This window comes from Onychostoma macrolepis, chromosome 19 (genome assembly GCF_012432095.1).
Source record: "Onychostoma macrolepis isolate SWU-2019 chromosome 19, ASM1243209v1, whole genome shotgun sequence".
NCBI lineage: Eukaryota > Metazoa > Chordata > Actinopteri > Cypriniformes > Cyprinidae > Onychostoma > Onychostoma macrolepis.
This window is the reverse complement of record NC_081173.1, coordinates 4,339,503-4,354,382: the sequence shown is the minus strand read 5'-3', so window position 1 is coordinate 4,354,382 and position 14,880 is coordinate 4,339,503. Positions and strand designations below refer to the sequence as shown.

At 42.5% G+C, this 14,880-nt stretch overlaps 1 protein-coding gene across 1 annotated transcript in view; it reads left to right on the top strand.

The window, feature by feature from the left end:
• arid1ab (AT-rich interactive domain 1Ab) overlaps positions 1 to 12,033 on the top strand; it is a 66,666-nt gene extending 54,633 nt beyond the window's left edge. Inside the window, 10 exon segments of the mRNA XM_058752465.1 lie at positions 421 to 625; positions 6,445 to 6,577; positions 6,661 to 6,833; positions 7,081 to 7,222; positions 7,397 to 7,501; positions 7,625 to 7,721; positions 7,819 to 8,653; positions 8,742 to 8,872; positions 9,155 to 10,187; positions 10,190 to 12,033. Coding sequence (XP_058608448.1) covers positions 421 to 625; positions 6,445 to 6,577; positions 6,661 to 6,833; positions 7,081 to 7,222; positions 7,397 to 7,501; positions 7,625 to 7,721; positions 7,819 to 8,653; positions 8,742 to 8,872; positions 9,155 to 10,187; positions 10,190 to 11,061 — 3,726 coding nt within the window. The 3' untranslated portion in view covers positions 11,062 to 12,033.
• Positions 12,034 to 14,880: the final 2,847 nt, after the last annotated feature.

Sequence of the window (14,880 nt, the reverse complement as noted above, 5' to 3'; positions counted from 1 at the left end):
ATTAGTGTTTCAACTGCAAAAAGCGTCAATAAAACAGCTTGTAACGTTAGTTACCTCAGGAAAGCCAGTCAACGTCTGTCAACTCGATAGTCAGCTAGAAAAACAACTTAGAGAGGAACATTTTGATAAATGCATGCACTGCATATTAATTTATATTTTACATTATCTTCATTTTGTATTAAGAAATGAAAACTTGATATATTATATGTTGTTTTTGCTATCTGCACAGCCTTGGTTATTATCATTTTAATATTATGATTCGCACAACAAGACCAAGAACATTACGAAAGTTTCATGGGGTCATTTATGATTTCTTGTTGACTTTTGTAGTTAAATTATTTTAGTTTTAGTTGGATGTGCTGGGTTTGAATCCACTGAAGGTCTTCTCAGTCATTAATTCTGTCTGTCTGCTGTTTTTAGGTGAACAAGAATAAGAAGTGGAGGGAAATAGCCACTAACCTGAATGTGGGCACATCCAGTAGTGCTGCCAGCTCTCTGAAGAAACAGTACATCCAGTGTCTGTACGCCTTCGAGTGCAAGATTGAACGAGGGGAAGATCCGCCACCCGACATCTTCAACAATGACCCTAAAAAGAACCAGGCCAAGGTCCAGCCTCCTTCACCAGGTCAGTGCAGACGACTCTTTTATATGAAACAATTCCAGCTTTTTGTCCTTGCCAGGTTTGGTGCAGAAAGGCCTCTCTTCAGTGTCAGCGTTTCAGTCCTCATTGCACTTGGTAGCTCTGTCATTTTGCGTCCATCTTCAAAGAGATGTTTATGAAACATCAAATATGTTCTGACCAGTCTTGAGATTTGGTGCTTTCTTTCAGCATTTCTTATTCTCATGTACGATTGGCATGTTATGCAGAATTGAAGCAAGTTGCGATGAATTTGAAGGAACGGTTAATGCGATATTATTCTGAGCCAGTTTCCCAAATGCGGGTACAATGTGTTCATGAGGTCCAGGAAACTGACATAATCAGACTTGAAAGACGTTAACTGTCTTGACATAAACCCCTTCCCATTGCTCCGATAACGCACCTATAACATCTAGATTAATGTGATTTGTAAATGTGAATCTTTATAGTGTGCATGTCTTGTTTTAATGGAGTTTTGCTTTGATGTGGTTTAGTACAGCTGGTAATGTTTGACGTTCATTCCTCGTGTCGTTTATAGTGATTTACGGTACTGCTAGCTACCACACTACTCTGTTCTGCTGGGATAGCATTGCTTATTTATGCCCTTCTGTGCTTCTGTGTTCAGAGGAGAGCTGGGAAATATGAATGAATTTTGCTGCCAATATAAACAACATTATTAATATCATAATTTTTAATGCACTTTTTATTTCACCATTTTAGTTTTATCATCACTAACGAGTACGAGTGTGTTTGGATTGATTTTTTTTTTTTTTTTTTTTTAACAGTTCAGAAAAAAACATAACACTAGTTTGTAAAAAACATTTCCGTGAGATTGTTCAGGAAGTTGATTAAAAACATTCATGCCATGATTTGTTTGCTCGATCAATCAAAAATGTTCACAGAAGTCCAAAAAGTACTGAAACAGAAATGACAGTTTTCATTTAGCTGAACACACTGAAACTAAAAGATGAAGTTTGGTGATTGGGTACTTGATCTCAGTGTTGTTCAGGGTGTCGAGTTCTCAAAAGATAAATTAAACCAGTTAAAGTAAAGTTCATCAGCCACAAGCCACTTCCCATTTCAGCCAAACAAATTTTACATATTGCTATTTTACTGTTTTGGGTATGGTAAAGTGTGTCCACAAAGCTCACATGTTTACCTGCTATAGTTTATCTACATGCAAAAAGAAGCACTGTTTTGGTACACAGTTTTGGTCAGTTGTTTCAGCCCTCCAAAATTATTTCGAACTAAAATGTGATGTTTATTTATTTATTTTTGTTGCTGAACATTTGGCGCATCAGTTTTTTAAAAATTAGTTTCTTGTCATTTTTGTTTTTCTAAGATCTATGTCGGTGCCTATGAAAGATCGGTGATCTGTCGGAGATCTATGAAAATGCTTAAATATTCTTCTTCCATTTGTTCATTTATTGAAAGTGCATAACTGTTTTGAATCTACAACAGCAATTGTTGTTTAAAATGGTTGAAAAAAGTGATTAAATCATCACAATGTACACCCTTCTTTCTGCACATGTGCGACTGATGGACATCTTTGTTGCGTCCTTGAAGTTCCCAGTGCCTCATGCTATTTTTTTTTTTTTTTTTTTTTTTTATAAAAGATGTGTTTTGTTAAAAATACCTCAGATGTTTTTATGCAGCACATGAATATTATTATTTTTTTAAATGCATCAATCAGAAGCAGCTGTGCACCGGACAGGCATCCCGAGCGTATTTACTGTAGCTAGCAAAGCATTTGTCTGCAACAATGGCAGTGTGTCCGGCCTATTGTATGAAACTGGCAAAAAGCCTGGGTGTTAAATACGCTTAAGGAGACCGATGGGTTATGCACTCCATTCTGTTTCGTTTTTTTCAATCCTGAAACGCGTCCCATGTAAAAGACTCTCTGAGCCAGAGAGTGAGTTCAGCAGAGAGCGACTGAGATTACAAGAGAAATGGGGCGAGTTAAAGGGGATCCCCTGTGATGTAGAGCATGTCTGCTTGGCACCGGGTCAGGTGCTCCAGGCTGACTGCTTTTTTCCCCTGCTGCAGACGGCTTTTTCCTGGCCTTAGGATTCAGAGGCAAACCCCTGGAGGGCTGAACCAAGCCAGAAAAAAAGATGAATGGGGAAAAGGAAAAAAAAAAAAAGAAGGGGGTGGTGGTATATAAAGTCAAGCTGGGTTTTTCTTCCTCATCTTTTTTTTCTTTCCCACCCTCCCCTCTCTTTATCTGCGTTAGAGGGATATCCTTGCCCAGAGGAGGGAGGCTGAGGTATTGTGTGTGTTAAGGAGCATGTGTGAAGTGCGAGATACGGATATGTCTGACCTGCCGGTGACCCCAGTCTGTGTACGAGCTAATGAATGGAAGCATGAGTCATCCGACAGGCGTGCCAGTAGTAATCGTCCTCTAGCTGGCCGCAAGATGAGCCGCAACATGTGGCATGCAAACATGCTGTTCATCCACACACATTTGTGTCTCTCTCCGCTTCATTCCTTTCGCGCTCTGACATTTACACACACAAACGTTGCCTCATGTCTGCTGAAATGAGGCACGTGGCCTCATAGTAATCATGTTGGTGGGATGGGCATGAGCACTCAAGGACTTGAAGTATCAGGAATGAGGAAAAATGGGGCCTCCTTTGTAATTTTATGAGTATTCTGCTTGTTTATTTGTTGCACTCAAGCAATCAAACTGATCAAGGTGCAGTTTGCTTAAAGGTGTAGTAAGTGATTTACGAAACGCCAAAACAAGCACAGCCCTACCTAAAAGAAACACACCCCTGCCTTCTTTGCTCTGCCCCTAGATTCACAAACATGCTATGCAACACATACATTGACTAACAGCTCACCCTTCAGACGCCTCGCAGAAGTATGGATGAATGTAATGCTAATGTACAACAGCATGTCTTGGTTCTGTGAAATGGTTGAGCCAATGTTACGTGTCGAGCAGAAATAAAGCAACCTCAGCATCCATTTTCAGGCCTTCCCGCTCTCTAACATCCAGCGCTGGAAAGCTTTTCCGATATAAATGCGAGTCCTAGCTCGTTCCTGATCATAACTCTTCTTTATTAGGTTATATTTCTTAGATATTTTCCTATTTGTTAAGGTCTAGGCCATCTCTTTTTCTACAGTCTACAAATCTCCAGCTTGCTCCCTCGATCTCTCTCCTCCCCATCATGGATGTAAAACGTCCCCTATTGCTAATTGGCTGCAAGGCTGATGATACACGGGGCAACTTTTGAGCAATGTTGCTTGAGGACTTTCCCACTGAGAATGGGTAACAAATTTCTATCTGGATAGTTTAAATCAGTCATAGGCCCTGTGTCCCACCTGGTTGCCCATTGATGCCAACATTAACCAAAGTTGCCCGGCAACATTGCTCAAAAAGTTGCCTCGTATCATCAGCCCTAAGTGTGTTGTGGTGCTCGGTCTGATCGCTCCAATCCATTTCGGGTTTTTAAAAAAAAAATTAATACATGTGGCCAAGTATGGTGACCCATACTTGGAATTTGTGCTCTGCATTTAACCCATCCAAAGCGGCAGTGCACACACACTGTGAACACACACCCGGAGCAGTGGGCAGCCATTTATGCTGCGGTGCCCAGGGAGCAGTTGGGGGTTCGGTGCCTTGCTCAAGGACACCGCAGTTGTGGTATTGAGGGTGGAGAGAGTGCTGTACATTCACTACAATTCCTGCCGGACCTGAGACTCGAACTCGCAACCTTTGGATTATGAGTCCGAATCTCTAACCATTAGGCCACGACTTCCCCGTTTTTCCCTATTTATACCTGCAGAACTATGTACAAACACCGTATTTTTTCCAGCATGCACAGAACCGACAGTTAGCAAGTATTCCCAATTGTTTGTTTGGGTGTTGATTGATTTGATTAAAATTTTCAACAATGTTTCACAGAAGTCGCTTGCTGCACCTTTCAGTCGTGGCATAAGGAATACTGTTTCCAGGTCCAACCCACTACACATTTGAACTGAACAGCCATTTATGAACTCTATTTATTTATATCACACTAAAGCTAGGCTTTTAAAAAAACTCATGGTGTGCACTACTGTCTCCGGCAATGTTGGGGAAAGTTACTTTTAAAAATAATGCATTGCAATACTGCATTACTCCTTAAAAAAAAAAAAAAAAGTAACTAATTGCATTACTTCGTTTTTATAGAAAGTAATGAGTTACGTTACTTTTGCCTTCAATTTTCTCATCTGGGCTGGGCTATTTTTTTTTTATATAAAAAAGTTTTACTTCTGACAAATGATAAAGCCCTTTTCATTCTTTCAGGCTGAAGGAAATAAACAGCCTTTCAGCTGTGCTGCCATTCTGGATTGTATGAAGAATAGGATGCAGAAGAAAGTTCAACACACTTCAGCAATAAAACAAAATAATCAAACGCAAATGTTGTTTATCTAAAATCATTTTTGCTTGTTAGTAGGTCAGCAGCTAACACATTGGTTAATAAAATGGGATTAAATGCATAAAGGATGTTTGTTATTTAACATTTTAATTATTGCAGGTTTGCACCATATTCTGAGTGCATTTTAATGCTTTTATTCATTTTAAGGAATACTGAATCTGTTTTTGTACACAACGCCTCTGCACTTACTCCTGATTTCTCTCAACATGAGGACAGGAGAGCTGTCAGTCAGTACATGGGGAAACAAAGTAACTGGTGTTACTTATTTCAAAATGTAACTGCATTACTTTACTAGTTACTTTAAAAAATAATAATAATAATAATCTGATTATGTAACTCACGGGACTTGTAATGCGTTGCCCCCCAACACTGGCCTCCGGACACAATATTTTAACGTTTCACACAAGATGAGTCACTGTCTGGCCATCTGAGATATCAGTGTGGAGATAAAGGTTAGTATTACAGCAAACCGTGAGTTAGGGCTGTGCAATTAATCAAATTCGATTATCATGCGCATCTCGTCAGTAAAGCCGATTTCGTGATTAGTTAGGCAATATCGCGTTCATAATTGAAGACGAATCGCCTTCGATTATGAACGCGGTTTAGCGTTGCTTGTCAGTGAACTATGACTCCGTGTATTAACTGCCACTCCATCTGAAAGCAGGTGATGGCGATTTACTGCTAGTCACGAAACCGGCTTTACTGACGAGATGCGCGTGATAATCGAATTCAATTAATTGCAAAGCCCTACCGTGAGTGTATATTAGCGACGTGTGTTCCTTGCTTTTGGCATCTGACGAGTGTTTGGGCCCAGAAACGGTGACACGTGACATCAGAGTTAAGCCGATTGCCTCATCACTTCTTCAACACATGACTAAGCACTTATCTGCGTGGTAAGTGTGTTGTTAGCTGCTGGTTGAGTGGTAGTAATGGAGACTCTGTCATGCTGGGATATGGAGCCTCAAACCTAAGGATGATACTCTGAGCACTTAGCTGGCAGAGCTCCTCTCCCTGTGTCACCGGTGGGGGAAAGTCCTCAAATGAGATTAAGCGGCATGAAAAGCAGCGTGATTTCAGGCAGGGGAAGGTTGCCAAATGAGCCGAGCTCAGCGCATTTCCTCGAAAGCGTGTCGCTGCGTGTTGGCATGCTGTCTGTCCACAATGACAGTGAAAGTGCTGTGAAAGCGACAATCGCAGGCAGTCAGAGCGTATTTGATGTTTAAATTACTGCCATGTGGAAAAAGATTCTGGTTTTCTGGTTTGTGGTTGTTATTAAAGCACAGTGTTTACTACACACAATATGACGTTGACTAAACCTCCTTTAGGATTTGCTGACTGACAGATCCGATCTCTTTTTAAAAAATTTTTTTATTTCTTTCCTCCCAGCTGGATCCGGATCGTTACAGGGTCCTCAGACGCCTCAGTCGACCAGCAGTTCTATGGCCGAAGGTGGAGACCTGAAGCCCCCTACACCTGCTTCAACACCGCATAGTCAGATGCCTCCTATGCCTGGTGCTAGGTACATCTCAATGCTCTGTCTCAGTTTTGGTACAGGACATTCAGACGGACTGGAGTATATCTGACATTATCTGTCTCACACAGGAGCAGTGTGAATTTGCAGGACCCGTTTGCTGACGGTGGGGATCCAGCTTTTTCCAGACGAAACTCTGTGACCCCCAATTCAGGTTATCAGCCTGGTATGGGTGGACCAGACATGATGGGCCGCATGGGCCCTTATGAGCCCAATAAGGACCCATTCGGTGGTATGAGAAAAGGTGACTGTTCTGGTCATATCCTTACAGTGGAATTTTACAAATTGTATGCTCTTAAAATTTGTACAACCCATGATTCTTATCCCAGTGACTGGTTTGATATAAGAAACATTATTTTAAACAGACATTATTTACTAGTTATTTTGGCATGTGGTAATTAACTCATAAGAACCATAGGTTATATGTAATATAAAATAAATAAAATAAAAAAAAGAGGACGCTCAGTGTGACTCTCTGCTTACATTTTCAGCGGGTGAGCAGTTCATGAGCCCAGGTCAAGGCCCAAACAGTGGCATAGGTGAACAATATAACCGAGGCCCCCCAGGACCTATGGGAAATATGCCGATGGGTCAAAGACAACAGTACCCATATGGTCCAGGATTTGAAAGAAGGTGAGTGCATGTATTCCAAGTATTTGCATGAAGTGTAGCCAGTGAGTTTATTATAGCAATCCATTCATACAGAAATCAGATTGAGTGTTAATATTGCAATGGTTTTTCATGTTTCAACACACAACCCAACCAAGGAGTAGTGTCTTCAGTTGCCGTTTCTTTATTTCCCCACAGACCGGATTCAAGTATGGGCCCAGATGGCAGTATGGGTCCACAGCCTAACATGATGCCTTCAGATGCAGGGATGTACTCACCCAACCGGCCCCCACAGCAACAGAGGTTAGCATTTAATCAAATATTCTTAATATTTTACAAATGCTCATTTCTATTTTTTGCTACTTGCCTTTGAGCATCCATGCTTTTTGGGCCTTTTTGAAACTGCATCTATGTTTTGGTTTGCAGGCTTGATTCTTACAGTAGTCAATACCCTGGCCAAGGTGCTCCCCCTAGTGGACCATACCCAAACCAACAGTCAGGAATGTACCCACAACAGCAACCGGTCAGTGAAACAAAATCTTTTTAAAATTATAATATTGTTATTAGGTGTGGCATTGCCTAAAATCTAAAAAAAATAAAAATAAATTTCTCAAATACAGAATTACACACAGAAGAGACCAGTTGATGGTGTTTACGGTCCTCCTGCAAAGCGTCATGAAGGGGACATGTACCCTTTCAGTGGTCAGCAGCAGGGACCCCAGGCCCCAGGTGGACCTCAGTCCCAACCTGATATGTATAACCAGTATAACGCCTATCCAGGCTCCGACAGACGCCCACCGGGGCCACAGAGCCAGTTTCCTTTTGGTTTTGGGAGAGATCGAGGACCTAACGCGGGTGGTCCAAACTCACAGCCCTCCATACCACCACAGATGATGGGTAGCTCCATGAGTGGCTCCATGCCTTCAGTCCCCGATGGACCCCAAGGTCCTATGTGGCCTGGGCGTAATGAGATGAACTACCCAAACTATCATAATCGCCAGGGGCCACCTGGCGTCCCTTCCCAAAGTCAAGGCTACCATGGCATGAATCGTTCTGAAGACATGATGCCTTCAGATCAGCGCATGAACCACGAGGGACCTTGGGCTGGCCATGTTAACCAGCGGCAGCCCCCGTACGGACCTGGAGCCTCTGGGCCGCCAATGTCCAGACCTCTTCAGTCCAACTATCAGTCCTCCCAGAACCACATTCCACAAGTGTCCAGCCCTGCACCCATGCCACGACCAATGGAGAACAGGACCTCGCCCAGTAAGTCTCCATACATGCACACGGGGATGAAAATCCAGAAGGCTGGACCTCCAGTTCCTGCATCACACATTGCCCAGCCGCCAGTGCAGCCCCCTCTGATTCGGAGAGACGTGGCATTCCCACCAGGTTCAACAGAGGCCACGCAGCCTATTCTGAAACCGCGTCGTCGGCTTACCATGAAGGAAATTGGTAAGAGGCTCATTGCATTGTTCCCATGAATACTTGTGTCCCAGACCATTTGTGGGGTGGTCTAAAAATCGCTTTTGTTCGGTTTCAGGAACACCAGAGGCCTGGCGAGTCATGATGTCCCTCAAATCAGGCTTGTTAGCCGAGAGCACTTGGGCTTTGGATACCATTAATATTCTTTTGTATGATGACAACAGCATTTCTAACTTTAATCTGAACCAGGTGAGTAGTTTGTATAGACCAGGGGTCACCAAACTTGGTCCTGGAGGGGTGGTGTCCTGCAGAGTTTAGCTCCAACTTACTTCAACACACCTGCCTGGAAGTTTCAAGTATACCTAGTAAGACATTAATTAGCTGCTGTTTAATTAGGGCTGGAGATAAACTCTGCAGGACACTGGCCCTCCAGAACCGAGTCTGGCGACCCCCTGGTATAGACCGTATGACATGGGATGGGTCAGGTTGGTCAACTAGTGTGACTAATTTATCTTTATCTTCTGATTTCAGCTTACTGGCTTCCTTGAGCTCATTGTTGAGTATTTCCGAAGGTGTCTCATCGAGATTTTTGGCATCTTGAAAGAGTATGAGGTTGGTGACCCTGGGCAGCGTACACTAATTGACCCAGACGCCATTGACCCCGAGATGTCTGATGAGGAAGGGCCAGAGGCAGAGCAGATGGAAGAGGAGGACGAGGATGACGATGAAGATGTAGAGAGCAACACTGTGCAGACGTCACAGGTCCAGGTCAAGCAAGAGAAAGAGGAGTCTATGCAGGTTCAAAAATCCAATGACAAGAATGACGTAGAAGAGAGGGAAGATGAGGATAATTCTTGCAAAGATCATTTCCGATCATCCACCCCATTGCAGGACACCAGCGCCTCCCAGGAGAGGCCAAAGCAGGCTAGTAAATTTGACAAGCTTCCCATCAAGATATTGAGGAAAAAAGACCCGTTTGTGATTGGGCGCACTAGTAAATTGGGTCGGCGACAAGCCTTTGATAGCGGTCTTATCCATTGGAGTGTAGGTGGTGGTGACACCACAGAGCACATACAAACCCATTTTGAGAGCAGGATGGAGCTCTTGAAGCATCGGAAACGGGTGCCAGTGAATGTCGAGCCACGCAAGAAAGTGTCTCAAGTAGTAGTGACTGTTACGGAGGATGCTGAGAAGCCTCAGACAAATGAAGAGCATCAAGAAGTACAACCTCAGCCATTCCCAGACCAACCATCGTCCGAAGGTAAAAGCACTACAACAGCAAGCACGTCGACGAGTATAACGGCCACCATTGATGACGTACTCTCAGCTCGGCAAGGCTCTGTGACGGAGGAAGTTGTCCGAGGCAACCAGAATGGCAACAAGGAGAAGAATACGTTTCTCTTTGGCATTGACCTTGCGCAACAGAGTCGCAATATCAAGATCTTGGAGGACGAGCCGCACAGCAAGGACGAGACCCCGCTCTGTATGCTTTCAGATTGGCAGGACTCCCTCGCTCGCCGCTGCATCTGCGTTTCCAACATCGTTCGCAGCCTTTCCTTTATTCCGGCAATGATCTGGAGATGTCGAAGCATCCAGGACTTTTGCTGTTACTTGGCCGGCTGGTTCTGTTGCACCACTGGCATCCTGAACGCAAACAGGCCCCGGTTACCTATGAGAAAGAGGAAGAGGAAGACGAAGGGGTCAGCTGCGAGCGAGACGAGTGGTGGTGGGACTGTCTCGAGGTTCTGCGGGAAAACTGCTTGGTCACGTTAGCGAACATCTCAGGCCAGCTGGACCTGTCCATCTACCCTGAAAGTATTTGCCTGCCGCTGCTGGATGGCCTGCTCCACTGGGCCGTGTGCCCTTCGGCGGAAGCCGTCGACCCTTTCCCCACGCTGGGGCTCAACGGGACACTATCTCCCCAGAGACTCGTCCTGGAAACCCTCAGCAAGCTTAGCATCCAGGATAACAATGTTGACCTCATTTTGGCTACGCCGCCTTTCAGCCGCCTTGAGAAGCTCTATGGCTACCTCGTGCGCATGGTTGGTGAGCGCAAAGTGCCCGTCTGCCGGGAGATGGCGGTGGTGCTGCTAGCGAACCTGGCGCAAGGCGACAGCATCACGGCCCGGGCTATCGCTGTGCAGAAAAGCAGTGTTGGAAACCTTCTTGGCTTCTTAGAGGACAGTCTTGCAGCCACCCAGTTCCAACAGAGTCAGGGCTCGTTGATGCACTTACAGGGTGCGCACTTCGAGCCCACTAGTGTGGACATGATGCGGCGGGCGGCACGTGCCCTGTACGCTCTTGCCAAAGTGGAAGAGAACCACTCGGAGTTCAGGCTGTACGAGTCACGGCTACTGGACATATCGGTGTCCCCACTCATGAACTCTTTGGTGTCTCATGTAATCTGTGACGTACTTTTTCTGATCGGCCAGTCATGACAGCCGTGGGGGCGATCATGTTTTTCCCCACTCGTTTTTTTTAATGTGTGTGTGTCTGCGTGAGTGGAGAAAATTTAACAGCAAAACTGACTGTATGTTCATTTTTTTTAATTTATGCAAAATCACCTCAGATTCCACTGTTTGTCCTTGTCTACCCTTGCTTTGCTCTCAAGGACGGATATAAGTCGCGACGGATTTAACACGTATGGATAAGAATTAAACTAACACGGATGTGCCGATCGAGATCCTCGCCTGCAAGAGTGCGCTGCCCTTTTGGACTTTTTTTTTTTTAAGGAAAAATAATGACAAAAAGACACAAAAAAAACAACAAAACTGTAACCAAAGTTGCTGTCACGTTTACAGTGAGTTTGGGGAAAAACCGTGCCCGTGTTCACCTTCCGGGTGAGGACGGGCACGGAGATGACCATTATCTGGTTCTTGGAGGCTAAATGGACTCTCAGACTCTGGTGTGTGGTATAAATTGCTGTAACTTGGATTATATATATATACTTAGCCCTAAAGGAACCAGGTCGTTGGCTGTGAACAGACATGTAAATGGGAGGCCTGTGCAGTAGATTGTAGGACTTTTTTCTGTACTGTACACCTTAAAACTGTAAACATACTGTAACAATACTGTTTCACACTGAGATAATGCTGGCTTGGCAGCGAAAAAACTGTAGTTTTTAAAAATGATGATTTTAGTTCATGTTGAGAGAGGAAAAAATGGCTTTCCCCCCAAAGTAACGTGAACCTACAACACCCCGACCTCTTCTTTGTCCCTCGATTGTATGACTTGACCCTTAAAGAAATCACCTCTTAGGACTGGTCTTGAGCTCTAGATGCAGTCCAGGCTGCAGTGTATATAATGATGTTGTAAATTACACTTTGCTCTTTTTCTTTCTCTCTCATCTTATGGCGCTCTTCACCGTTTTTAATCTTTGACGAATTAAAGGTTTCACTCTACAGATCTCTCATTGCGCATTGCCATGTGTTTATTTACCACCTTCCTCTCCTTACATCTCTGGCTGTAGGGATGCAATCTTCTGCCCTTGCGATCCCATGCACATAACATTTCAGTTCCTTTCGTTAAAGCTGTAGAGGCATATATCAAACCAGACAAGTCCATTACTCCAACTGATTTCATCATCATTCACCGGAACAGATACAGTAAACGAGTTTGTTTTCCCCTCTTTCCCAGCGGTTTCCTTAGTCGATTCCAGTGCTATGGATTCATATTTGTATTTCAGATGATGTAGCTAAAAACTTGTTGTAAATTCCTTTTTTTCCCCTTTTTTGGCTTAATGAATATCATTTATTCCGTATGAAATCTTTATACTATATGTTCCACGTGTTAAGAATAAATGTACATTAAATCTTGGTAAAATGCTTGTGATTGATTCATTTATAACGACTTTTATAAACATGCAGTTGGAGGTCCACGAGTTTAATACATGTCAAGCTCTACAGACTGCATTTGTTGCACCGCTAATTACCATAGAAAACATTTTGATGATAAAATGGTAGTAGTAAAGCACTTATAATGGAAGTGAAATGGTAAATGTTCAAATGCCACTGATTTGCAAGTATAGCCACAACACTTAAATGTAATACATGTTAAGTTATTGTGATGCAATCTCTCAAAAACCATCTGTGCATAGTTACTGTCCAATAATTCTTCACGTTACGATCCAAATGTTAATATGCATTAAGATTCCTAACAGGACCAAATCCTTAACTAATGTTCGTCCATCTATTCAAGAACAGTAATTTCACCACAGAATTGATTTGCACAAGTAGTTGTGCACAACCAAAAAAAAAAAAAAGTTTTCAAAATTCAGGTAAGTGCTTCAATACAAACTCGAGTCTCACGTTTCTTTTGGTAAACTTTCAGTGCGTGTCCCGTTTGCTTGCATTGTCACTACATCACTGTAACCTGCAAAAATGAGTTAATTTATGTAGAAATCAGCATTAACCACAACTGCATAGCTAAAAGGGCTAGACTAGACTGGAGGCATGACTCCACAGGCATTTGTTTCTCTGCTGCAGTATGGAAAACTGCATGACCTGCAAATTTCAAGTCGCAAATTTGTTTTTAGGATTAATGGTGTCCAATCCAAAGACAAACACCTAAGCTTGCTTGAAATGGAACACTTGCACACTCCACAAATATAGGAAACTGTAGGCTCAAAGAGATGGTAAAATCGCAGCTGTAATTACTTACGCTTCCTTCATTAGGCGGGAAAGTGAAGGTCAAGGCGCGCGCAGTGCATTGCGGCACTTTCCATGCATACAGAAAAACTGCTTCCTGTTCACAATGTAAATATTTCATACTGCAAACCTAGTTTGAAATCCCGAATATAGCCCTACTTTTATCAGTGATGAGTGCTTAGAAAGCAATGCATTGTTATAGATGTATCCCTCCCAATATATTTCACATACAAAATTGTGGTATAAGCACATTCCAAATCCTCACTGATTATTAATTCCTTTAAGGGTTAATATTTTATACATCATGCTTGCATGTTATGCGCTTTTGAATCATGAGCACGCAGACACGTGGTTGCATTAATATCGTTATATCAGAGCAAACATGAGTTTATACTGCGATGTTTAATCCCACAGCTCCATCTAGCGGTTATGCGCAGATAACAGCACTTTATGTATACAAGGAGAACATACTATTGAATACAAGCCTGATTATTTTATCCAATACATAGACATAGATTAATAAACAGGACAGGAACGAGTGCAATGAATGTTCTCTCTAAAGTAGAATGGGTCTAGATTCTCTTTATTAACAATTTGTAACTAAAGCTCTGCTTGAAGCCGCTGCTGTCACGTGGTAGCTGTTACTTTTCTCAGCGCTTGTCAAGGTGGACTAATCGCAGTCGTTGAGATTACTGCATAAGCTTTTTTTGGTGGACATTTCAGTCAGGGCAGGATTTTGCATTCTTGGCATTTATACGAATGTCTATGTGAAATAAATGTTCGGAGGCTTTTGAATGGAGGACTATTTTTATTTTTTTATTTTTCTGACCCATCCAGCGCCCTCTAGAGGAAGAATAATAAAATTTCGCTCAATCAAACATGTGTATTGCACATCTTCTCATTTTATGTTGAATACAAACAGCACTTGGACTTAATATTTGATTAGATGATTATTTCAGTGTTTAATGTTTAGTTTGTAATTGCATGTTTATATGGTTACTATAGGTGTTCCTGTGGCTCAGTGGTAGAGCATTGCGTTAGCAGCACAAAAGGTTGTGGGTTAAATTCCCAGGGAACACAAATACTGATAAAAAAAAATGTGTAGCCTGAATGCACTTGTAAGTTGCTTTGGATAAAAGCGTCTGCTAAATGCATAAATGTAAATGTAGGCTGCTACATGCATTGATCGGTGTGAATTCCAAGAGTGTGTGTCATGGAAATCCAGCAGCACATCTACTGAAATATTGAGTTCTGTATTCATTAGTGTTGTAGTTAAGACCACCTACCTAATCTGAGACCAAGACCAGACCAGCATTGCTCAAATTCATCTAAAGGATCCACATTTACTGCCTGAGAAATGCCTCATTTTTAATCATTAAATACAATCAAATGAAATCTCTAACAACAAAATTCATCTTTGCACTGCAGTGGTGGCACAGAAGCTGCATCTGAACTGGTACAATTACAAATGCATAAATAATGTTGAGAATTAAAGTTAAAAATTGTTTACTGAATGTTTTTATAAAAACAATATATATATATATATATATAATTTAAACGGTTCTCTTGCTCTTGTGATATTGCTTAATTATATCATATTATTATATAAAA